Source organism: Canis lupus, chromosome 38, assembly GCF_011100685.1.
Source record: "Canis lupus familiaris isolate Mischka breed German Shepherd chromosome 38, alternate assembly UU_Cfam_GSD_1.0, whole genome shotgun sequence".
Taxonomy (NCBI): domain Eukaryota; kingdom Metazoa; phylum Chordata; class Mammalia; order Carnivora; family Canidae; genus Canis; species Canis lupus.
Window position 1 is genome coordinate 11,907,880 of NC_049259.1, and position 25,684 is coordinate 11,933,563.

At 35.7% G+C, this 25,684-nt stretch overlaps 1 protein-coding gene across 1 annotated transcript in view; it reads right to left on the reverse strand.

Annotated features, from left to right (window-relative positions):
* USH2A (usherin) overlaps nt 1-25,684 on the reverse strand; it is a 702,892-nt gene that overhangs the window by 168,442 nt on the left and 508,766 nt on the right. Inside the window, 2 exon segments of the mRNA XM_038586435.1 lie at nt 4,963-5,186; nt 15,048-15,269. Of these exon segments, the coding sequence (XP_038442363.1) occupies nt 4,963-5,186; nt 15,048-15,269 (446 nt within the window).

Sequence of the window (25,684 nt, forward strand, 5' to 3'; positions counted from 1 at the left end):
TGTTATGTGAATCAAATGAGATAACGCCTGTAAATGCCTTACACTTAGATATGTTGTAAGTAAGAGCAGGAGTCATTATTTTATTTTTGTTACTTGACACATTCCTAATGGAGCTTTAGAGAAAAGAATGTGATATTTGAAAATCTGTACATTTGTGCTCTGGGGAAAATTGGACTGCTAAGAAATATTCCTTGTCCAAGTTTTAGAAAATCTAAGTATTTCATGAATTCTCAATATAGTTATTATTATTTACATTTATAAAACTTTTTTCTGATGAATCTTTAGACTTTTGATAGTTATTGGTAAGTACAATTGTGTTCTAATTTCAGAAAATGAAATTCTTCATCATCCCAGATTACAGGAGATATAAATAAGGCAACATTTTTATAATGCCAAGCTTTCCTTTACATAGATGGCTTTATTTATTTATTTATTTATTTATTTATTTATTTATTTATTTATGAGAAAGAGAGAGCACATGTGAGGGAAAGAGCAGAGGGGGAGGTGGGAAAAGAATCTCAAGCTGACTCTGTGCTGAGTGGGGAGCCTAATGAGGAGGTCGATCTCACAACTCTGAGATCATGACCTGAGCCGAAACTGAGAGTTGGACATTAAACTGACTGAGTCACCCAGGCACTCCATGTGGCATGATATATTTTAAATAATTTTTTGCTATTTAAAATTGATCTACATTCAATCTCTCTTACCTCATATAAATTACTCTCCCAAAGGCTGTCAAAATAAAGCTGCTTCAGAAAACTATGGTAGGATTTCCCTTTGAGTATAGTGACTTGAACACCTGCATTTAGCTCCATTTCCTCTTGAAGCCCCACCAAATGACAGCAAAAGAATGTAGAAAGTCCAAGGAAATAGAAAATAAACTAACACCCACAGGACAGCTCAAACAGTTTCGGAAGTTGGGAAGGAGATGAAAGTGGCAGAGACAGTACTGTGTGCCTAGTAATGTCCATTGTTTTTTCTCCCAAGGAATACTAGATTTGCAGGTCCAGCTCAGTAGGGAAAGCCACATGACTAGAAATGTTCATGTGCTTGCTTTACAGAGAGGATATATTTTATATCCAGGTAAACCCATACATGTATAATCATCCATTCTCTCCTCTTTTCCTTTGCAATCTGAGGGCGTTATGTAAAGCCCCACAAGATGTAAGGGGATTTGGCTCCTGCAACATTCCTTGGAGGACAGCTGCCTAACTCACATTGGATTATAATGTGAATGATTTTTTTTAACTTTTGTTCTATTGACCCATTCCATACGTGAGTGCATTTGTTTTTATTTTGGCATAGTTTAGCATGTCCTAGGTAAAACATAAATTGGGACTTTATTTTTTTTTATTTTTATTTTTTAAATTTTTATTTATTTATGATAGTTACAGAGAGAGAGAGAGAGAGGCAGAGACACAGGCAGAGGGAGAAGCAGGCTCCATGCGCCGGGAGCCCGATGTGGGATTCGATCCCGGGTCTCCAGGATCGCGCCCTGGGCCAAAGGCAGGCGCCAAACTGCTGCGCCACCCAGGGATCCCTAAATTGGGACTTTAAAGCTAGAGATTGTCTTAAGAACAACAGAACCCTAAAACACATGGCATTGGCTTAATGGTTAGGTGGGCTATGGCAAAGAAATATGTACTAGGGTGTGGAGAGTTGGGGAACACTGTTATGCTGTGGCTAACTATTTGATAAAATTATGACCTGGGATAACTGTCAAAGTAGAGCAAAACTGTCATAGTAGTGTGTGCGACTGAGCTCACAGTCATAGGGGAAGAGGTCATAATCTAGAACATTAGTAGTAGGTTTGGTTGTTATTCCTAGCTGCATTTTGGTAAAGTGTTACAAAATGGGATAGGCTTAGAAAAGATTTGGTGAAATAAAAGAAATAGAGTCCAGTGGAAGATATAAGCCAGGAGCCAGTGGGAAAACCAAATACAAGTCTGCATATTGCACAGTGAGAATCCCAGTCCCCTTTCCCACTGATTCCTTGTATGCTGTCAGCCAGGCATATATCTTATTCCAATCTAGAATGGATTATTAAGGATAATTAGTTAAGCATAGTTGCTAAGGATTCTTGGTAATGTGACTTCCTGACAAAAAGCTACTCTGCCACATGATTATGCTACTGTGAGCTCCCTACTTATAGATGTCTATGCACAGTGAGCTTTCATTTGGCTTCCAATGGAAAGAATATGTTTAAAACATAGTAAAAAGAACTGAGAGGGAGCAGAAACAAAGCAAGGAAAGAAGAAAACTAAAACAGTACCAAACAAATGAGTCAATTCAAGGAATAAAGCAAACAAACAATAAATAACAACAACAATGGTTCAGTATTTCTAGAATGATAAGAAAGATATCCCATGAATGGAACAAGAGTAGGATGCCATGAATAAATAACAGTCAGGAAAAAATAAAGAACCCTGAAAGACTACAACCAGCTAGCTAATTAACTAAATAATATGATAGATTAAAAAAAATCAACCAATAGAAAGGTTGAAAGGTGAAGATAAGGCAATATCTGATCATGTTAAAAAAGATGAAGAGTTAACTAATCAATAGTCAAGAAATAAAAAGAAAAAAAAAGATTGAAAGATTGGCTTAGGAAGTCTAACACCCAACTAATCAGTAAAAATAGAGATATAAAAAGAGAGAAAATTATCAAAGAAATAATAAAAGAACATTCCCCAGAACTGAAGCTCATGAGACTTCACATTGAAAAAGTCCACAAAAAGTGAATAATAATCATTGAATAATAATCATGAATAATAATAATAATAATAATGTAGTTCACATAGAGGCACAATGTCATGAAATTTTGGAAAAACAGAATAAAGATAATGTTTTAAAAACATTCATGGGAAAAATAACACATGGATATCTGGCAAAAAACAAGAATTAGAAGAGCAATGGAAGTTTAAAAATACAGAAATTATGGCAAAATCCTGAGTGGAAATAATTTTTAACCTTGAATTGTATACCTTGTCAAGCATCAATCTAGTAGGAGCCTAGAAAAATGATAATTTCAAACATCAAGCTCCCCCTAAATTTACCTTTCATGCACATACACCCAAAATGATATTTCTCCAAGAGAAGGCAAGAAAAGGGGACCTTTGGAATGAGAATATAGAGACACCAACACAGGAGAGAAGTAGAAGGAATTCTGAAACCCACATTTAGGGAAGACTTACAGGGGAGAAATCCCACAGTAGTCCAGTCCTGACTGGAGCAGGATACAGAAGTCTCCAGGAAAGAGGTCTTCAGGAAACAAAATACAATCTATAGACTGAACTTTATCTGCAACACACTACTGGATTCAGCATTCAGAAATGTTGTCCTAATCATAATAAACACGAATTATCAATATGACTCTTCACTGACCTTCACTGAGCCAAGTGAAGTCAACCTAAAAGATCATGTAACTATCCTGAACGTTGTCCTTGAATAATGGAAGCCATATCTTCCTGAAACCAAAATGAGATGCCTGGGAAACAGATGTGAGTGAGTAGTAATGAAACAAATAGTTGTAAGCAGTAGCGTCATTTTCGAAACTAACAGGTTTCCTCATTTTTCAAATACGAGTGCCCTTTTAAAAGTTTTCTACATAGAATCTTCTTAACTAGTCATTTTAAAGACATGTCTTTGCAACTACAACAGCTTATTAAGACTGTGTATTTCAGGGATCCCTGGGTGGCGCAGCGGTTTGGCGCCTGCCTTTGGCCCAGGGCGCGATCCTGGAGACCCGGGATCGAATCCCACGTCGGGCTCCCGGTGCATGGAGCCTGCTTCTCCCTCTGCCTGTGTCTCTGCCTCTCTCTCTCTCACTGTGTGCCTATCATAAATAAATTAAAAAAAAAATTAAAAAAAAAAAAAAAGACTGTGTATTTCAGAAAAAATTTCTCAGGTCAAACTTCTGAAGACAATGGCCTGGAATAAATGTAAACTTTGGGAGCAGAGTGTTGGATAGATTTCTTTCATAGAACTGGCTATCTAAAGTTGTGTATAGGTCGGACCAATTTCTAAAAAAAAAAAAAATTGCAGGTGAACAACTATTTTTGATGGGTATTTTGTATGATTATTCACTTCATAAAGTACTTAGTCTTTCTAACAACGTTATGAATGGTCTTAATAGTAATTGTTGTAAAGTGCTTGCTGGGACCTTGGCAATCTCAAGAGTTACTTTATTTACTTTATATCCCGAAGTATATGGTGTCCACATGATGACTGTATAGTTACATCAGTCCGCAAGAGCCCCTGCAGTGTCTGGGACCCAAATACTCATTTGCAGTCATCTCCTAGTGGCAAATTACTCAGAACACAGTAGGGTGTTTCGTTTTTAAATGCCCACACTCTGTTCCTTAAAGTGGTAGTTTTCTGGAGTCCTGGGTCAAGTTTAATGCTAATAAAACATGACATGTCTGTCCGTGAAGCATCTCAACATACAAACAAATGGTACACTCATAGGCCTATGCACTTTTATGGGTGGCAGGCATTTGCTGATCGTCCAGTGTCTCAAGGAATAAAATATAGGCAAAGGTGAATTTGCTGGATCTAAAGCTTCTATCAAAGGAAAGTGTTTGATTATGGTTTGGGGCCCAGAGGGAAAAAGACCGAATTTCTCTCTGTTTCCTTCCACAGCACCCATGGACATAGACCGGTACCACGTAGAGGTCCCAGACCACAAGTGTTGGCTCTTTCAGCACAGAGACTGAAAGTCCTGTCCTATCTGAAGTGCTGGGAAAAGCTTCCTGAGAACAGCTAATCATTATTAATTCCTTTAGAATTCATTGCAATAACATCAATCACAGCGAACTCATTTGGTATTAATATGGATGTAATGTGAAAATGAATAATGCACACAGGAGTTTTTATATTCCTATTTTAGAAAAATAGTTATGAACAATGTATTTCTCTTTCCATTGTCAAATCAGCACCTCTGAGAGGTTTTCTATCAATTACCTTCATCATCATTCCAGTTGAAATCTTGTCAGAGCAAACATATTTCAAAGGATTATATCCAACTCCATTACAGCATTTCTGGCTCTTTGGAATAAGTTCAGTCTCACAGCATTTTACTGGCACTGGGTCATTCTTTTTAACATGTGCTTTAGACTCTCCACTGGAAGCTGAGCAGCATATGGTATCTGACATATTCACATAATCCTGCCCACAACAGAACATCCCTGCAACAATAAAATGTTATATATGAATATGAAATAAAAAAAAGGGAGAAAACGGAGACTGCTATAAAGTTTGGTATAAAAATGTCAGAGTCAGGCAGTTGCTGAAATGGTACAGTACCTAAGGTAGCATTTCCCTACCAAGGTGATTTAAATGTGCAATGAGGGGTCCTTCTTACCAAGAGCACCAGACACTAATTAGGTAAAGAACACACGAGAGGAAGCATTCTGAAATCATTCGATGGGGCCAGACTTCTCCCAGGCTCCATTAAAAAAAAAAAAAAAGGCCCTGATTTCCGTCATGAGAATTACCTGCCCATTTTGTGATGATAATAACACTGTGTTGGAGAAGAAAGGATAAAGTTCAGGGGATCAGAAGAAAGCTCTAGAAATTCTCAAAGGGAGAGAAGGTCACTGAAGCACCGTGGGATAATAAGAGCCTAGATGGAGTGTAAAGGTAGCAGCATCCTGGCACTGAGACCCTGTGGCAGGAGTCTTGTGAGTTTTGGCCCAGCTTGTGTCGAGGGTGCAAATATTTGCTTCTTGTGAATCCAACAGCAATGGTAACCAGTCTTTCTTTCTTCATGAGATAGGTTTGTTCAAAACCAGCTGAACTTGCTCACTAATCAGGCCACTATTTAATGAGTAGCACTGTGATCTGGACACATCCCTGGACATGGATAAGAGGCTGGAGGACATGGATAAGTGGCAGAAAGACTTTGGAAGGAGGAGCCTTGATCACCACTTGTTGAGGAAAGACATGTGTGCCTTTCCTACCAAATAGCCTCCCTTCTCGCACCAAATTCAGCTTTATGGCCTGTGTTCACATCATTTAGATCTTGCCATAGAACAGACACAGCAGAAATTTAGACATAAAAGCCTGAGTAAATAAACAATACTCCAGAGTCAGATTAAGCCAGAAATTAAGGTGCCTACACCCCATGCCACAGTGCTATTATATCAGAGTTTATATCCAGTTATAAAGCAGGCCCGTGTGATGAATGATTTATTTTAATTAGAACTGTGTTTATTTATTATTAGTCCTGACTGATAACATAAAGAACCTCAACCTCAAAGTGCCCTGGGGTCCTGAATTGTTTGATCTGGTCCTGTACAAACACCTACATTATGAAAGACACTCCTAATAATAGACCAGCGAGTTTTAAGTGCCTTTTACTTAAAAATAAAAAAATAAAAAAATATGGAAAGTAGATACTGGCTCGGTACCTACCTTAAGGAAAGAGTTTAGCCACACATGACTCCAAAGAATTCCAATCTTTCCCTTTTAAAAAAAAATCTACCAATATTTTAAAATGATATACATTGACCGTAATGGAGCTTTAGCATGCCATGTAAATGGGGTAACTGCCCAAAGTAATTGGTTTAGAAGTAAACTCTTTTCTTCGGCGCTTTATTAATCATTTCCATTATTTTAATATATCCAGGAAATTTTTTTTTCACATAAATACTCACAGCAGAGCTATCGTTGTAATCTGAGTCTTGATCAGGACAGATAAAAATGACGTGTTATACACACGCGTGCACACACACAGTAAAGAGACAAATCTACAGCGTCCAGTTTTATATTGTTTGGACATTATTTTTCTGCTGCTTTCTGATCAGACATTTAAATACAACCTTGGATTTCTTTCGTGTCATTTTTTTTTTCTCTAGCAGTTTTCTTAAAATAATTCATGTTTCTATTTTAAAGAGCAATCCGAAGACTAAAAACTGGCCCTTTAGGGAGCAGAATACATTCTCCCCCTCTACTCCCCAGTCACTTTATGGCTTCACCATGCTTTAAGTATAAAATCAAAATGCAGACTTTGACCTAATTCGAAACTCCTAATCAGTCATCTGATCGCTCTGAGGGACTTTTGACAGGTCAACTAAAATTTTGATAATGAACTGTTTTTACACTAGAAAAAAAAAAAAAAGCCTGCCTTCCTTCGCAAAGAGGTTCATCTTTGTTTCACTGAATTAAAATTTTCAGCCAAGATTCCACTCTCATAACAAGAAGTGACTCCCTTTCTAGTTTCTTTGGTAAACCATTACTTCTTTAATTATTATCAACCTTGTTCCGGTGTGATAAATTGCTAATTACCTAATACCCTAATCAGCTTCATTCTTTGCACAGATAAACTGTGACAGTGCCATTAATTTAAATAGTAATTTCACTTAATGGCCAGAACGGCACACCAGATTTTTATGCAGCATTTTCTGAAGACTGCATCCATCACTGCAATATTCTGACATAAAGATGTCTGACGTGCACTAACTCACTTAGGGAGAGCAGATGTTGCCGAGCAGAGTTTGGTAGTAATTCCCATAGTGCATCACTTCAGCATGAATGAGCTGCAAATTCAGAGACAGACAATCTTCTGAAACTGCATTGCAATAACTTTTGACCCCTGCCTAATTTATCGCATGTAGCACTTGACTTTTGAACTCTGACACGTAGAACGCACAATTTTAAATATGCCAAAAGAAAAACAAAACAGGTCATGTATTGTTGATGGATTGATCTATTCTTCCAGAGGCTGCTCATTAAATCTGTACAAAGGTGAAGATTCTCTTTGGGCAGATGTTACTCGAGTGGTACAGTACACATAGAGCTATTAGAGATTTATTTTTGATATCAAACTGCATATTTTATCTTCCCCAACAGCATATATATCCAACAGATAGCTTCCATGTAATTGGATACAATCGGAGAAAACAGTGAAGGAGTTTTTTACTCACAATATTATGAATAGTTTCAGTGTGTTACTAACACTCATTTAATGGCCAGGGCTGACAAGGAAAGCATTTATAAACATAGAGTCCTGGTGAAATTTCTAAATTGTTAATCTTGTAAAACAGGTGCTCCATTTTTCTAAGAAAAAAAAAAAAAGACCAAGAATTATGAATCATGCTTTTGAGATAAAAACAGTAAAGTCGTAAAAAACAGAGTCTGGAATATGATAAATTAATGTGTAGCTCTGGGACTGATCATGGGGACCACATTTTAAGCCAAGGGACCATATTTTAGGCCTATAAGACTGGAAAACAAAGTTTTGTGATTAGTAATTCTCAGGACAAACTCATAAAATTGGCAGCAGAATATGAAAGAAAAGAACTGCATGCTTGTCTCCACCGGTAGATGGCTCCCTGGCTACCACCACAAAACTGACAAAGAAAGGGTAAAGCAAAAATACTCCCCAAATCATTGAGCTATGTTTTTTTTCTACATCACACCTTTCAAAAATTCATTACATCACATGGAAATCTTCTTGGACAATATTCTTTAGTAGAGCTTTTTCACAGTGGATTTCTGTCCTAAATTTCCCTCTTTGCAAAGTTACCAAATCCCATCTTATATAACAAATAGCAGTAGTCCTTCATTCTGCTGAAGTCCGACTCCAGGACATGGAAACTCAGTATTCTATGACAAAGCAGTTTCAAACCAGAGTTTCCTATCAGAGGCTGCATGGACAACATGTATAATAAATAGAGATCAGACAATAGGTTCCAAGGGTATGTTGTGATCAGTCTCTCATGGCTAACAGAAAAATCTTGTTCTCTTTGAGTGATAGGGGGATTTTAATGTCCACCTCTTAAAACTAAAAGATATAACCAAGTCCAGTCCAAGATTAATGGCATAAATGATAAAACCCTATAAGCAAACACTAAGAATAGAAAGAGTAATAAAGAGGTTTAAAATACATCCAAAGAAAATGGTTAAGAATACATATCCATTGTAGTGACGAGCATGACTTTCATCCCAAGATACCTGTATAACACTCCTACACAACTCATCTGCCCAGAGAGAGCAGTAAAAACATAAACGCTACCCCAGCACTTCTGTTCCAACAGCATCTGTTAATTCACTCCATTTATAAAATACATATTGACAAAGACAACTGAACTGGGACCAGGGAGATTTGATTTGGTGTGAGAAAGTCAATTCAATGTGATTTTGTTAACGGGCTCCTGCAGGCAAATAAAAGAGTTTAAGTAATAAAGTACATAAAGAGATGTTTTACGAGCCAGCCCGGTCTTATGGCAGGCACACAATGCCAGGCAGTGAGAGAGGCCAGGCTTAGGAACAATATTATGAGATCCAAACCCTCATGAAGCAGGTATGGTGTTGCTAGGTTGAGAAGAAAAAGGGCCATATGGATGTTCTGGAAGGTCATTGAGGTCACAGTCATTAGGGGCGACAGGAGGGAGCGGCAGCAGACAGAGGAAAAAAGACAGGTGGAACGTGTCTATTGTCACTGAAACCTGCAGGAAGGTCAAGAGACTAAAACGAGATTCTTTTCTTTTTTTAAAAGTATCATCCCTTCAGTCCACCATGACTACCGAACTTGTCAGAATGGTGGAATGTCGGGAGAAGCTCTAGAGCTAGTCTTCATTCACAGGAGCTGAGTAGTGTTGCAATTTGCTTGAGAAATATTTGACAAGCGTGGAAAATCATAGAGAAGTAAATAAGAAGTGATCCTGAAGTTCAGGCCCACAGAGGTGTGAGGTGTGTGGAACTGCAGGCAAATTTCTGTGCAAGGTCTGTGTCCTAGTATTTGAAGAGAGGCTTTGTAGCTTTCCAAAGATTCTTAAGGGGGTGTATGGTTCCTCCCCCCACCCCAAAGATTAGGAACCAGTGTCCTAGTGGACAATTACCTCTACTTCATTTCTTAAAACAGGTATGTTTTCCTTTTTGGCGATAGTGTTCTGACTTCTCTTTCCTTCTCCCTCACATTCATTTTGCCACCAAAATCTAATTCGTGTCCTTAAATCATAATTCTATCGTCACACTGACTCTTCCTTGATTACTAAGGAATGTTCGATCCTTTTGCCTACTCACACATATCTCCCCCTATTTCCTTGCACACAGCAGAGCCCCCCCCCCCCCACATAAACCCAACTGCTCTCTACGACTTGGACATGCTTCACAGATTGCTCATTTCACACTTTAGCTCAAGCTATGCCCATTAGCTGAAATGTCCTCCTTCCATCTACACATCCCAAAATCTTACTCATTGTTTGAGGTTCCAATCTAATGGCTTCGCTTTTTCCATCACCTTGATCGGAGTGATTTCTCAGTCTTAAGAATATACTCGCATTCATCCTTCTCTTATGGACTGTGTTTAACCTTATAGATACTTCCCTCCTTGATTAGATTATAAATCTTTAAGGATAAAAATGGAATCTTAGCCATTTTTACAATCACAAAGCATTGAGAATAATGTATTGAGCATAGTCACTACATCATACATTTTTATCAAATGAAGGATGATGGCAATTGACTAAAAAAAGAAAGCAATAAATGAACAAAGATGCTAAAATGACTCACTATGGTATGGAGAGGGCAACGCTTTTGCATCCCCCCAACCTGTCATACATTGTTCTATCTTTAAGGGACATATCTTTAGCTACTCAAAGAGAAGGAACTCAACTGGTTAGTCACAGCACAGGATAACTAACTAATTGCCATGATCTTCCAGTACACACGATTACCATGGCTTAAAGCAGTGATTCACAAAGTTTGGTCTCAGGACCCCTTTATACTTGTAACAGGACTCCAAATAGCTTTTGTTTATATGGGTTATATCTGTTGATGAATATGGGTTAGAGCCTAAAACAAAGACTTTTGAAATATGTATTTATTAATTCATTTAAAATGATAATAAATACATAGCATGTTAACATAAATACCTATGATGAATAAATGCATTTTCCAAACTGAGAAAAGTTAGTGAGAAGAATGACATGGTTTTGTATTTTTGCAAGTGTCTCTAATGTCTCACTTATTAGAAGGAGTTAACTTTTCATATCTTCTTCTGCATTCAGTTATTGAAATATCACATGCTATGTAACCTCTGAAAAACTTCAGTGTATACTCACGAGAGAATGAGATTGAAAAAAGCATATGATATGTTAGTATTGTTATGAAAATCATTTTGATCTCACAGACCACCTACAAACATCTTTCTGCAAAGGGTCAGGCCCTTAGCAGTCCCAGGTTATCCTTTAAAAGTCACTGTCTCAGGGCCTAGCACTCATACTTAGTACCCTTTCTTCTAACTTTGGCATACATTAGGTGTGCAGTCAATGAGCAGAGTTTATAATGACTCTTTTTTTCCAGTCTTCCAGAAAATGTTTGCAATTTGATAGTTTATTATACTGGCCCTGCTCAGTCGACCTGACAGACACTGATATGGCTTAGGTTGGAGAGTATCCAATGCTTGTTCAACTATCAGAATGATCAAAGAAGTTAAGAACATGGACTCCATAGCCATTTGGATGCAGTTAGAATCCATTCTTAGCCATAGAGGCAAGAATTCATGGGCAAATCTCCCAGCCTCCTAGTATTTAGGTGTCAACGGATAGCTGAGTTCTAGTCAGTGAAATGTTAATTAAAATATTTGCTATTCCTAGACCTGGCAAATGAAAAACACACACATGTTATTCTGTGCTCTTTTCCCCTTCTGGCTGCAGAAATGGATATAGCTCCAAAGTGACCATATCATCTGGTTGTTCTTAGCTTATAACTAGAAAAGAGAGATAACTTGCAGTTAGGTTCATATCCCAGTGCTATGATACAAGATAAAGTCAACCCCTACTGTATTTGAGCCTTTACAAATTTGGGGGTTCACTTATAATAGCAATTAATTTTACCTGAAGTAATGCAGCCACTTGCTAGCTATGTGATTTGGGGACAGTTTTTCACTTTTGTGAGAAGTGCTTCTGTTTTCTCATCTCGAAAATGGAGACTAGGGTAGCACTTACGTCCTAGGTAAGTTGGGATGTTTAAGTGTGTTATAAATGTGTTCATGTATATGAAGCACACAGAACCCTATTTGGCAAATAGTGAACACAGAATGTTGTTTACTTTTTGTTGTAGTTGTTATCTTCTTTCCTGATCATCGTGTAATCACCTATTAGCCAATAAGCAGCACCTAGGAGTCACTTGACCTGGCTGGATTCCTTGACTGGATTGCAGTTATCCTCAGAATGCTAACTTCTTAAGGCAACAATACATGGGGAAATTTTCTGAAAGGACTATGTGTCTACACTGAACTCTTTTGTATCATAGAATTTAATGCATCATTCATTTTCAAACATATGGTGAGTTAGTTTTTGTTTTTGTTTCTTGGGTTTATCTGGCAAAGTCAACTTTCTTGTTACCTTACACTGCAGATCCAGGTGTCCGGTGTCATGTAGTAGAGGTAATCCTTAAATTTTAGGTGTCAATAGAAGTGTCCTAATTGAAATTCTGTTGTATGAAGAACAACTTTCATCATTACTATTACTGAACAAAATGACATGGGACTACCAAACCGTTTGACAGTGTGTATATTAAAATCTTCCTCTAAATACATCCTATTCAGCTGGATTAAAAAAGAATGCATAGATGGATGTACTGTGGATCCAGATGGATGATCTATAACTTCATAGAATATAGTAAATGCCTTGGAAACACACTTAATGGTTATCCAAAGACAAAATAAAAAACTAGAAATTATTATTATTTTTTTGACTCAAAGAAGGAAGAAAATCTTTCCCATACTGGAATTCCTCAAATTTAATTGTGAATAATATAATTAAGCAGTTCTTACTTATTTAAGGTCTATGAAAATATTGAGAGTCTATTATTCTCATTAAGGCACAAAATTCAGGTACCCTCATGGTTGATACTTAAAAAAAATTTTGATTGATTAGTTTTGTTCTTGAAGTGCTTTTTTAGTAATTTTCATCAGAACTTTACATTTACATAGAGAATGTGTACAAAATATGGCATTTAACAATAACGCTACAATAATTTAAATAACTACTACTGATGTTATGGGTAACACTTTGATGGTTTTTTTAAAAAGAAGAAATTATAGAAAAACAGTAGGGAATTCATAGTTCATCTGCATCAAGATACACTGATGTCCTGAAATCATGCTCAGAGAAGGGCTGGTGTTCCAACACTTGCTAGTTGCACAAGCAGATTTACTTGGAAGCTAATGAAGCCTGGGTTTCAGGGCCCTTTGCTTATATGAGCCCCTTCCAAGGTAGGCACTGTTACGTGTTTTTATAAAATTCACAAATGTATGGTATTTAACTACAGTTTGTTATGGCCTGTCTCTTGCCCCACTAATTTGCTTTCTGTCTTATGTGTCCTTGTATTGATCAAATAGGAGAGTGACCATGTACATTTCTGAAATCTAACCAAGGGGAAGTTGAGTTGAGAAAATATTTAGTTTGGGTTCAGTAGCTACGTTCATGTGACTTCTGTCATGTCTATAAAAAAGTCATTAAGGCTTGAATATTCCATTTTAACTGCAATTTGGAAAGAAAAGGAATGTGAGAAATTATAGACTCCTAATTTGGATGCACGTAAAGGGAAGCTTTAAAGAAAGAGAAAGATCAGATAGAAAAATTAATAGAATATGAAACAAAAGCTGTAAAACTGAAAAGTAGAATCAACTGAAATATTCTGGCATCAAGAAGAGAATTATAACAGAATAAATTTTAGATTATAACAAAGGTAGTAAACTATTAAAAGAAAATGATGGGTCTAGGATTGAAGCATAAATTATTACAAATTATGAAGCGGTAACTCATAAATATATTGGAAAAAATTATACTTTTGCTGGTGTGTAGATAAAATAGTGACGTCATGATAGCATACAACTCAAATTCAATCATATAATAAGGATATCCATAAAAACTTGTTAATGATGTTGTCAGTTCAACAAATATTTAAGACCAGTCACTGCAAATCACTTTAAGACAAGAAAACTTAAGACCCCCTTAAATCTTAGAAAGATCCTTGGTAGATATTTCTCCAAATTTGACAATAGTCCTAAACATTTACCTAATATTACAAAAATAAATTTGGAAGCTTAAAGCCACTTATATAAACTTAAAACAATTAGGAAATGTTTTTATTAATCACATGACAGGAAAGAACGAATTATCCCTCTACAGATAAATAGTATAAAAGCCATTGTCTCATGAAGAGGTAGGTGATCAAGCATATAAGTTAAACATGTCAGCGGGAGATAAGAGGGATGTCAGAAGTTATATAAGTTATATAAGTTATATAATCCAAACATACTATTTTTATGTTAGTGGGATTTGCTAGATTTCTTTTCTTCTCTTTATAATTTTTATAATTTATTTTTCCTTTCTAAACAAATATTTTTATATTTTGTCTTATCTTAATCATTTTATTTTCTTTCCTTAAAGAGGTTTTCCCCCCAATTGTATAAATTTCAGGCACCTAAAAATCTGCATCTGACTACTATGTATTCTTGGACAACTGTCCAATCTCTGTGCCTCAGTTTCCTCATTTTTAAGATGCAGACAATAATAGAACCTATTTAGTAAGATAGTTATAAAGATTAATTGAGGTAATAATATATAAAACATTGGGCATAGTACCTAGTTGGTAGTAAGTATTCCATCAATGATAATGATTGCTATTAAAATTAGTGTTAATTCACTAGCTTAAAAGAATTGACATAATGTCATCAATAATAGTTTTGTGTACTGTTAGCATTTGCTAGGAAATTCGCTAGGAAATATTCTAATTCTAATATTGATCCAGAACCAATGCATTCATATGTGTTTTTGTTCTTCTTTTGCTTATTGTGGATATGACACTTTTTCCAGGAGGAAAGAGTTTTGGTCTGTTTTAATGAAATGCCTCACATGAGCATAAAAAATGTGAAATTACATTTTTATTTGTGATACAACATGTACCTAAATTTTGCATTAGATATAATTAACACGAGCTTTAATTCCTTATTTGCTTTATATCTAGGGCAAGTTTCTCAACCTCCCTGTTTCTCAGATTCTCTACCTACTGAAAGGTAGACAAGGGCTCCTTACCTGGAAGGCGACTGTATGGCATGCCCTCTTCTTCTCCACCACAGCATTCTAAATCTTTGCTCACAATCTGTCCACCACAGCACTGCTGGCCATAGCCATCATGAAGCCTCCCAGCACAGCAAATCTGGTTTCCTGAGGTGGAGTAAGGCAATCTGCCACAGCAGGAGTCACCGATGCCAGTGGAAACCCGATTGTGCTGTTCATCTGGACAACATACTTCACCTGTCAATTTAGGACAATAACAATCATTGCATGAGTTAAAAAAATATGCTTTGACTCACAATGAAATTTTATCACAATCATCTTGCAGATGCCAACTGGTTGACAGAATTACTAGAAAGAATGCTGTCATTTTGGAGTTGCAAAATTTCAATACAACTTTAAAATTTTTGCATTAAAGATGTATAAACACGTGTCTACTCACATACATGCATGGTAACTTAGAGGCAATGCTATGTTGCCTATTTCCTCTCTCACCCCTAAGAAATGAGCACATTAGGTCCAGTAACATGATTAAGTGACATTACAAAAAAGTTTGCCTACAAATACTTTTCTATCCATGTAGTGTAATTTTTTTTCCTTTGAAAGTGGGGTGGATTCAGAAATTAACATAAAACTTGCATTGCCTGGATTATAATTTTTTTAACCAAGTTAAATTCATTTAAAAAACAAAATATTTCCTTTTTAAAAAAATACTTTCAATGTGAAGGTCAATTAAATGAGGAGGTAAAAATACTATATTCAAGTCAGCACATTAGTATTTTGCTGGGCTATGAGAGACACTGAATTTCACTAATGCAGTTGCACCCGTGCTCCACCTTTACATGATATTCTGGAACACTTGAAACAAGAATGAGATTGTCTTTTGCTTGGTACCTTGGGATCCAAGAGTTTAAATTTTATAAATATCAATAGGCAGCATTTGGGGGGGGGGTGCGTATGAAGACACTCTAAAATCAGGACAACTCTAAAAGACAATAAATAAATAAATTTCTTCTTTTAAGGATACCTTGGGAAGGACTACTAACAACTTGGTGGATCTAAAATTCAAAGTGTACTTCTCTCTAGCTCATGATTCAATTCTCAGTTGACCTCCTTCTGAACACTTGACCTTGAGTCTCCTTTCTTGCTTTACTTCTCTTTTTATTGCATCTTCAACAGACCCTCTTCTCTTCCACTTCCCCTTTTAAAATATGTCTTTCTCCCTGGACAATACTCCTTCATAGTATCTTATAAGGTCTATGAGTATATTGACCAGCCTGGGAGGTCTTATAGCTCTAAACCATGGTCCAGATAAGATTTCCATAATCTAGTTAATGACTTGCCAAACCTTCTTAAGAAAAGGAAGGCTCAAATTCACTAACAAATTTAGGATTGCCTTAGGAATCTATAGTCCTGGACTTCCTGATCTCCATCAATTAGTTTGTCTATGTGTGAGGTTGAGATAAGCCAAAACTTGGTTAGCAAAAGCAAGATGAATTGCTTATCAAAATGACATTAAAAATATGGGGCAATATTTAACTTTGGGCATATGTGTAAAGAATATAAAAATTGGACAAGAACACTCAGCAGGTATCCTTGAACTCATTCTTGTCCATATTCATTGGTCAAAATCCATTCTAGTAGATGAAATGTATAAATTACTAGAAACACACAATCTAAAGACTGAATCATGAAGAAATATAAATTTTGAATAGACATAACTATTAACAAGATTGAAACACTTCTTAGAAACCTTTCAACAAAGAAAAACTATGGTGAATTTGACCAAACATTTAAAGAATTGATAGGAATCCTTCTCAAACTCTTCTAAAAAACTGAAGAGGAATAAATACTTCCTAATAAAATTTATTATTATTTTATTACACATTATTACTAGACCGGGTCAGCTTTGCCCTGATACCAAAACCAGACAAGACACTTCAGAAAAAAACAAAACTACATTGATGTAAGAATCCACAATAAAATGTTAGCAAACCGAATTCAAGAGAACATTTAAATGAATATACAACATAACCAAATAGAATTTATTCCTGGAAAACATGCAAAGATGATTCAACATATGAAAGTCAGTGTGATACACCATATTAACAGAATGAAGAAAGAAAAACACATGATTATCTCAAATGGTCTAGAGAAAACATTTGACAAAATTCCCCACCATTCTATTATAAAAACATTTAATAAACTAGGAACAGAAGGAAACTACTGCAACACAATAAAGGGCATGTATGAAAACCCATAGCTAACATTATAAGCAACAGTGAAGGTCTTTTTCCTAAGATCAGGAAGACAAGTCTGTCAGCTTTTGCCACTTGTCTCCAACATAATATTGGCATTTATAGCCAGAACAATTAGACAAGAAAAGAAATGAAGAACATCCCAACTGAATAGGGAGAAGTAAAATTACCTCTGTTCACAGGCAATACAACCTTATAAGTAGAAAATCCTAAACATTCTATTAAAAAAAAAAAAAACTTAAAACTAGTAAAAGAATCAGCAAAGTTCTAGAATACAAAACCAACGTGTAAAAATTAGTTATGTTTTTATACACTAGGAAAGAAAAATCTGAAGAGGAATTTTTTTTTAAAAAGCAATTCCATTTAAAATAGTTTAAAAATACTTAATAATAAGCTTAACCAAGAAGATGGAAGACTTAAATATTGAAAAGTACAAAATGTTGATGAGAGAAATTAAAGAAAACACAAATAAACTGGACATCCCATGTTCGTGGATCAGACGATGATATTGCTAAGATGTCAATACTACCCAAAGTGATCTACAGATTCAATGCAATCTCTATCAAAATCCCAATGATACTTTTTGCATAGATAGAAAATACATCCTCAAATTGGAATGGAATCTCAAGGGACCTCAAATAGTCAAATCAATCTTTGAAAAGAATGAGGTTGCAGGTCTCACACTTCCTGATTTCAAAACTCTCTACAAAGATACAATTAATAATCGAAACATTATTGTCCTGATACAGAGACAGATAGATAGACTAATGGAATAGAATAGAGAGTCCAGAAATGAAACTTTACAAAAATGACCGAATGATTTTCAACAAGGGTGTGAAGACCATTCAATGATGAAAGACCGTCTTTTCAACAAAGCGTGCTGGGAAAAGTAAATATTCACATGCAAAGCATGAAGTTGAACCCTTACCTTATACCATATACAATAATTAGCTCAACATGGACCAAAGGCTTAAATATAAACACTAAAACTATAAAATTCTTAGGAGAAATGTAGGGGGAAATATTTATGACATCAGATTTGGCAATAATTTATTGGTTATGACATCAAAAGTACAAGGCATCAAAGGAAAAATAGGTGTATTGCACCTCATCAAAATTTAAAAGTGTTACACATTGAAAGATACTGTCAACTATATAAAAAGGCAAGTGGGAGAAAATACTTGTAAATTATATACCTGATAAGGGACTAATATCCAAAATTTCTAAAGAACTCTTATAACTCAACAACAAAACCACAAACGACCCACTAAAAAAATGGCTAACAGACTCACATAGACATTTGTCCAAAGAAGATATATAGGTGGCCACTAATCATAACAAAAGATGTTGAATATTGCTAATTATTTAGAAAATGCATATCAAAATCACTATGAGATACCACTTCATATCCAGAAGAATGGCTATTATAAACGAACAAACAGAAAATAATATGTAAACAAGGAGTTAGAGAAATTGGAACCCTTGAACATAATAAGCTTGCACATCACTGTTGGGAATATAATATAGCATAGCTCTTGAGAAAAATACTATGGCAGTTCTTTAAATAAACGACACATAGAATTTCCATATGATCCAGGAATTTCACATCTGAGTATAAAGCTAAAAAACGCAAGGCAGGACTTGAACAGTTATTTGTACACCAATATTCATAGCAGTATTATTCGCAATAGTCATAAGGTGGAAACGACCCAATAGTCATCAGCAGATGAACGGACAAACAAAATGTGGTATATACGTACTACGGAACGTTACTCAGTCTAAAAGAGGAATGGAATTCTGACACATGTTATAACATAAATGAACCCTGAAAATGTATAAAGTGGAAGAAACCAATCACAAAATGATAAATATTACCTGCTTCTACTTATATGAGGTGCCTAGAGTAGTCAAATTCACAGAGACAGAAAGTAGAATGGTAGTTGTCTGGGGCTAGGAGTAAGGGACAATAGGGGGTTAATGTTTAATGGGTACAGAGTTTCACCTTGGAAAGATAAAAATGTTCTGGAAATGGTGGTGATGATTGCACAACCATGCGAATGTATTCAGTGCTACTAACTATGTACCTAAAAATAAAGTTATAAATTTTGTTATATATACACAATAAAAAAATAGTCCAGAATAAAAAAAAAGTCCAGTTCCATAAACAGAGGAAACCTAATTCTATGTTTAGTTTCAGAGACCACTTAGCTACCACTAGGAAACTCTGGTCTCAATAGAAGTCAAGATTTCATAATTTCTCAGAAATCAGAAGATAGGATAATAGACTATAACCTTCTCTCTAAATTACAAAAGCTTGCTGGGCACTTGGAAGATACTTTGGCTCAGAAAAAAAAAGAAAAATAGATCAAATTAATAGCTTTTCAGATTAAGTATTAAATAAAGCCAAGAACAGGGACATATCTATGTCTAGTCTACACAAAGACGACAGTCATTATCGTAAGGAAAAGGGACATTGAAGAACATTTGCTCTGCTTTAGCTAGAAAGAATCAAAAAAGGAAAAGGACAAGCATCGACAAAAGAACCCCTCTCTGTGAAAGTAGCTGCTCTGGTCAATCTATAACTGCCTTTAACACAAAAAAGAGAACTTTTCATGCAGTTGTAGAAATAGAAGTTTTCATATTTAACTGATATTGGGACTACATTATCTACCACAAATTCCACTGTTTCTATCCTTCCTTCCTAGGAAGAACCAAACTGTCTCAGAGGTAGAAATTTCAAAGACATTTCAGACTCTGCCTTTGGTTTTGTTTCTCTTTAATCAACACACTTTTCTGCTAACTTAGTAATTCAACTCTGGAACATTTGATGGGAGGAGATCCACTCTGTTAATGAGATGCTAGTACTAAATGTGGACCCAAAGCCTCTTTCTGGGATCCCCAGAAGAATCCACAGCCTCTAATATGATGGTGGTACAGACTAATTTCTAATACCTGATGCCTTCATGATCTATGTTTCAGACCTTGAATCTTGTCTTCAGGACCCACTGGAGCAAGGAAAGTTTAGATGTGGGATTCATAGAGGAAGCTAAAGTCGTAAAGGTCTTTATAAATATGGCTATGTCCTCCTTGAAACTGGGTAAAAATCCACACACACACACACACACAAAGGTGGTTATTGAAGAGAATCAGATCCACTGTATCCACACGCCTCCAGAAAAGACTTGCTATTCCCTCCAGTAACCCTTATAATATCCTATTCATCCCACCCAAAAAAATAAATGACTTGTATAGCACTTTGTTCAAGATTTAAGGGCCATTAACAAGACTGTGCTTCCTCACTTGCTGTAGTTCCCAACCTAATACCATCCTCTCTCCAATCCCTGAGACAGCTGTTTAATTTAGAGTAATTGATCTATGCTCAGCAGTTTTTCATACACTTGCACTCAGACTCCCACTTTTTTTTATTCACTTGGGATAGTTATGCCCCGAGTTTACAGAAATGCCACCTTAATTCTTACAATTATTTAACCAAGGCCTTAGCGTGGTAAGTAAAATATGACCTCCCAAAGATGTTCATGTACTAATCTGTGAATATGTTATGTTACATGGCAAAAGGGGATCAAAATAGCAGATGGAATTAGGTTTGATAACGGTATGTGAGCAAGGTTTGGCTGGCCATTGCAAGGCTGGAAGGAGGCCCCTAAGCAAGGAATGTGGGAAGCCTCTGGAAGGTGGCACGAGTAAGAAGGAGTCTCTCCTACAGAAGGGAAGGCAGCCTGGCTGCCACCATGATTTTTGCCCAGTGAAACCCATTTGGAACTTCTGACTTTGAGAAATGTCAGATAATAAAATTGTGTTATTTCAAGCCACAAAATTTCTGGTAATTTGTTACAGGAATCCTAGGAAACTAATACACTAAAGATGCTTGATTTCCTCTTTAAAACTCCACTCTTACACATGTGTGGATGATCTTCTGTTATGTTCCTGAGAAAGCTTGACAAATTGATTCTCTGTATTTGTTGACAGTGGTAGCACACAAAGGACAGTTGCCAAGCATCCCTTTTTTCAGAATAAAGCACATTTCCTAGGTCTAGACTTTAGACTGTGATGTCACGCAAAATGGAAAATCTCTTTCTCTTTAAAGGTTGGGAGCTATTTGTGACTTCCCCAGTCAATTGCTAAAAGTCAGCTTAGATAAAGGATTGCTTGGTCTCTTAGAATCTACAAGGATCAATGACGATCCCTGAGCTCATAGGATCTCAATGTTCATTAGACATTTGATTCCTAGCTTTTATGAACCAGTTGCCCTTTAATAGAATCTGATGAAAGTGGACACACTTGAGTCTTTGCTTTAGAATAATTCATAAGAGACTATACCCTGTCATCTACAGGATGCCTCTTAACGCCATTTACTCTTATGCTCCCCAATTACTATAAACCTTTCCTTCTATTTGCACATGAAAACTTTGGGGGTTCTAATTCGGGAGCTCAGTGGAAATCAGAGACATTAGTCTCCTACTAATAATATTTAGTTTAAGTAACTTAATGAAGGTTAAACAACTAATAAGTGAAAGTAATGAGCTATGAAGCCAGTCGGTTTGACTCCAAAGCCCATCATTCTTATCCAGTAGCTACTCAGCATCAAACCAGCAAAATCTTATACAGAATTTTGTTCTTTTATTAGAATATGATCATACGTCATTAACTGAAATCAGGAGCTTAGTCTCTGGGACATTTCTGCTTGCCATTTTTTTTTTTTTTTAATAGGAATTTTCAAAGTAATTTTCGTGGAGATGAATTTTCTTTCTTTCTGTTCCACCAATATACCAGAAAAACATATGAAGTTTACATGTATGAAGTCATCACAATATTACATAAGACAGTATCTCTAAGAGCTCAATCTAATTTTTAATCTGCAAATTTCAATCTTGACGAACTGGGTGACTTAGTTTTATTCCTATGTCTTACTTTTCCTATTTGCAGAATAGAAACAGAACTCTAAAGCATACGGCTTAAAAAAAAATCAACCGTTTAAAATTGACCTTTTGGGGGATGCATAAGTCTGTGAATTTTAACACAAAAACACAATTAGGCTACAAATGAATTTCATCACCCCCAAAATTCCATACTATTCTTTCACAGTAACACTCTCCTCCCATCTATCACCCTTGGCAACCACCGATTCCGTTCTCTATCACTACAGCTTATCTTTTCCCATGTGTCATATAAATGGAATCTCATAGTACGTAACTTTTTGAGACTGGCTTCTTTCACTCAGCATAGTATCTTTATAGTATTTATTAATAGTTTGCTTCTTTTGATTGCTGGGTAATATTCCTTTGTGTGGATATATTACAGTTTGTTCATTTGAGCTATTTCTGATTTTTGGCATTTGGGGGACATGTGAGCTATTTTTGGTTTTTGGCAATTATGAGTAGAACTGCTATAAACATTTGTGTGCAGATTTTTATGTAAACACAATTTCATTTCTCTAGGAAAAATAATGAGGAGTGGGCCAAGGCTTAATCAGTTTTCTCTCAAGGTATAAATTCCTAGAATGCAGGGGACAGTGGCTGAGTTGCTGGTCTTTGAAAAGATCCTGTAACATGGTATGTAGAAGCTGAAGAAAATTCTAAATTTTTTGTGATGATTCTATTAGAGGTCGATGAAAGAGAAATGAACTTACTGTCAACAGTAAAATCACTGTACTTGTTTGTTACATTCCTCTGGGTAAAAGGATTTTTAAACTTGGTTTCATATGTGGTTGCCATATTTTTTTTTTTCACAGCATCACTGTTTAATTTCATCATATACTATCAAAAGTAGACAAAATTTTAAATGAATTATGCAAATTGTTTCTAAAAGTTATTTCTGTCCCATTAATTTAGAAGGCTTCTAAATTTTATAACTAAAAAGAAAAAAATTAGAAAAAACTATTAAAGATAAAATGTTATTGATTATAGTTGATAATTTTGGGTCATGGTTTCCCATTATAAATATAGAAAATAAAATGGCAAGATGCATGATTTAGTCAAGAGAATATATTTATAAATATTTTATTTATTTATTCATGAGAGACACAGAGAGAGAGAGAGAGGCAGAGACACAGGCAGAGGGAGAAGCAGGCTCCACGCAGGGGCCCGACATAGGACTCGAACCCGGGTCTCCAGGACCCCACCCTGGGCTGAAGGCAGTGCCAAACCACTGGGCCACCAGGGCTGCACTAAGAGAATATATTTAGATATTCTATAGTTAAAAACTGTTGCATTTCTCTTTACTTAAATATGAAATAATGATAATAGTAAAAGTGATAATGTAATAATAATGATCTGATATATTATAAGAACTTGTATTAATTAAAAATTAAAATCATGTGTTTTGAAGTATCACTACCTCTCTGAAATACAGGTGGCAGTATATAATACTTGTGACTGAGAGGAAGGACTTTGCAATCAGACAGATCTATCTTAAAATTCCTCCTTAAAAAAAAAAAAAATAACGTTTCTACCTGTATAGCTTGTGCAGTTTTCTTAAGCCCTCTAAGCCTTTATCTGCAAAATAGGGAATTAATATTTACTTTAGAGGACTGTCATATTTTTTAAACTCCACAGCCAGAGAGCATTGTCTCTTCTTGGCAAACTTCCTTTAATGTGCCTCCTGGTACAGGGGCAGCACCAGTTAATTAAATATCATTTAGGACAACAGTGGTCTGAGAAGAAACAGAGTCTACATCTATATATATATTTGGGGAAAAACCAACACTTTTTTTTTTTTAAACCAGTTTTGAGGATAACAAATATTAATTGGTTTAGTTTCTTATTCAGTTACTGAAAGAAGAAAAGGCTTTATAAAAAGAGATGTGGATTATATCAATGAGGAGCAAAACTGATTTTTTTTCCCCCTCAAAAAAGGTCTATTAGACATAAGATACAAGGATCAGTCACCTTTTCATTAACCTCTCAAAATGAATCTATTTCACGACAGGCTTGAAAATGTTTTCTCTCTAAAAGCTACCATGCAGTCTTAACAGTTAATTGTTATTCTTATCAAAGAATGACCCACATTAACATTTAGCTTGAGGTCATTAGCATATTTATAAAAAAAGGGGAGTGGAATAAGCATTCTTTCCTCTGCCACTCTTTGTTCGAGGGTGCTATAAAGGAAAGTTGTGAGAAAAAAATGAAGTAAATATTATTAACCAATATTTCAGACTTATCTATAAATATCAAAATGCCTATACCCATCTTAGCCCTGCACTGACAGCGTACTGATTGAATTTTAATTGCATTTAGATACAAGATGGTTTGGGGTCACTATGCCTGCTTTCTTGATGTAAACAGTGTTAAAGCAGTTAACAGAGACTATTGGCTAAGGATAGAGGTCATAATATAATCTCTTCATTTAGGTACATTGAGATTAATGATTGCAGCAAAACACTCTCTTTGATTATCCCATGAGATTGCATTTTTTTCCCTTGACACTATGGTAGGCATTCTAATACCGTGAAAAATGAACTACTTAAAAAGAATCCGAATATGGGCCACACTCAACAGTTTGGAAATTATTAAAAAAATGCTTGAGGTTTGAGTATGTGTCATAGGCAGATCATGAAGGTTTTAGAAATTCTTGTTTAAAAATTACTTCTTAAAAAGTTTTGTAGAGGGTGTCTGGGTGGCTCAGTCAGTTAAGTGTCTGCCTTCCCCTCAGGTCATGATCTCAGGGTCCTGGGATGGAGCTCTGCATCAGGCTCCCTGCTCAGTGACAAGTCTGCTTTTTTCTCTCCCTTTCTATCTGTGATCTTTCTCTCAAATAAATAAATAAAATTAAAAATGAAATAAAGTTTTGTGCAAGGTCGATATATGACTTTTGGCCTTCCATAGCTTATTTTATTTTTAGGGAAAAAGAGTTAATTTTTTTTTTTTTTTTTTTTTTTTTAAGAAAGAGAGAGGAAGAGAGCTTGAGGTCAGGGAGGGGGCCAAGGAAGAGGGAGAGAATCTTAAGCAGACTCCATGTTAAGAGCTGAGCCCATCCCATTCCAGAGCCTGATCCTGATCCACCCTGAGGTTATGACCTGAGGCCTGAAACCAAGAGTCAGTGGCTCAGCTCAACTGTGCCACTCAGGCACCTTAGAATTGTATTTTATTTTTTAAATGATTGTTTTCTTAGTTTGGAATCTGAAACTTTGTGTTAGGGTTGAGAAAAGTCACAGACATATCCAAGAGTTAATAGCCATGATAGATGCAACCAATTATTTTTCATTAATGTTAAGGGACAGAGGATATTTTCTCAGAGTTTAAACAGTTAATTGCAAATCTTAACATCAAAAATTTTAATGTAACTTGGAAATAAAAACAGTATTATTTAGTCCTATGCTGGAATTAGAGAAAAACCTGGTATGGTCCATTGTCTGAACAATGGGAAAGAAGAGAATGAGAG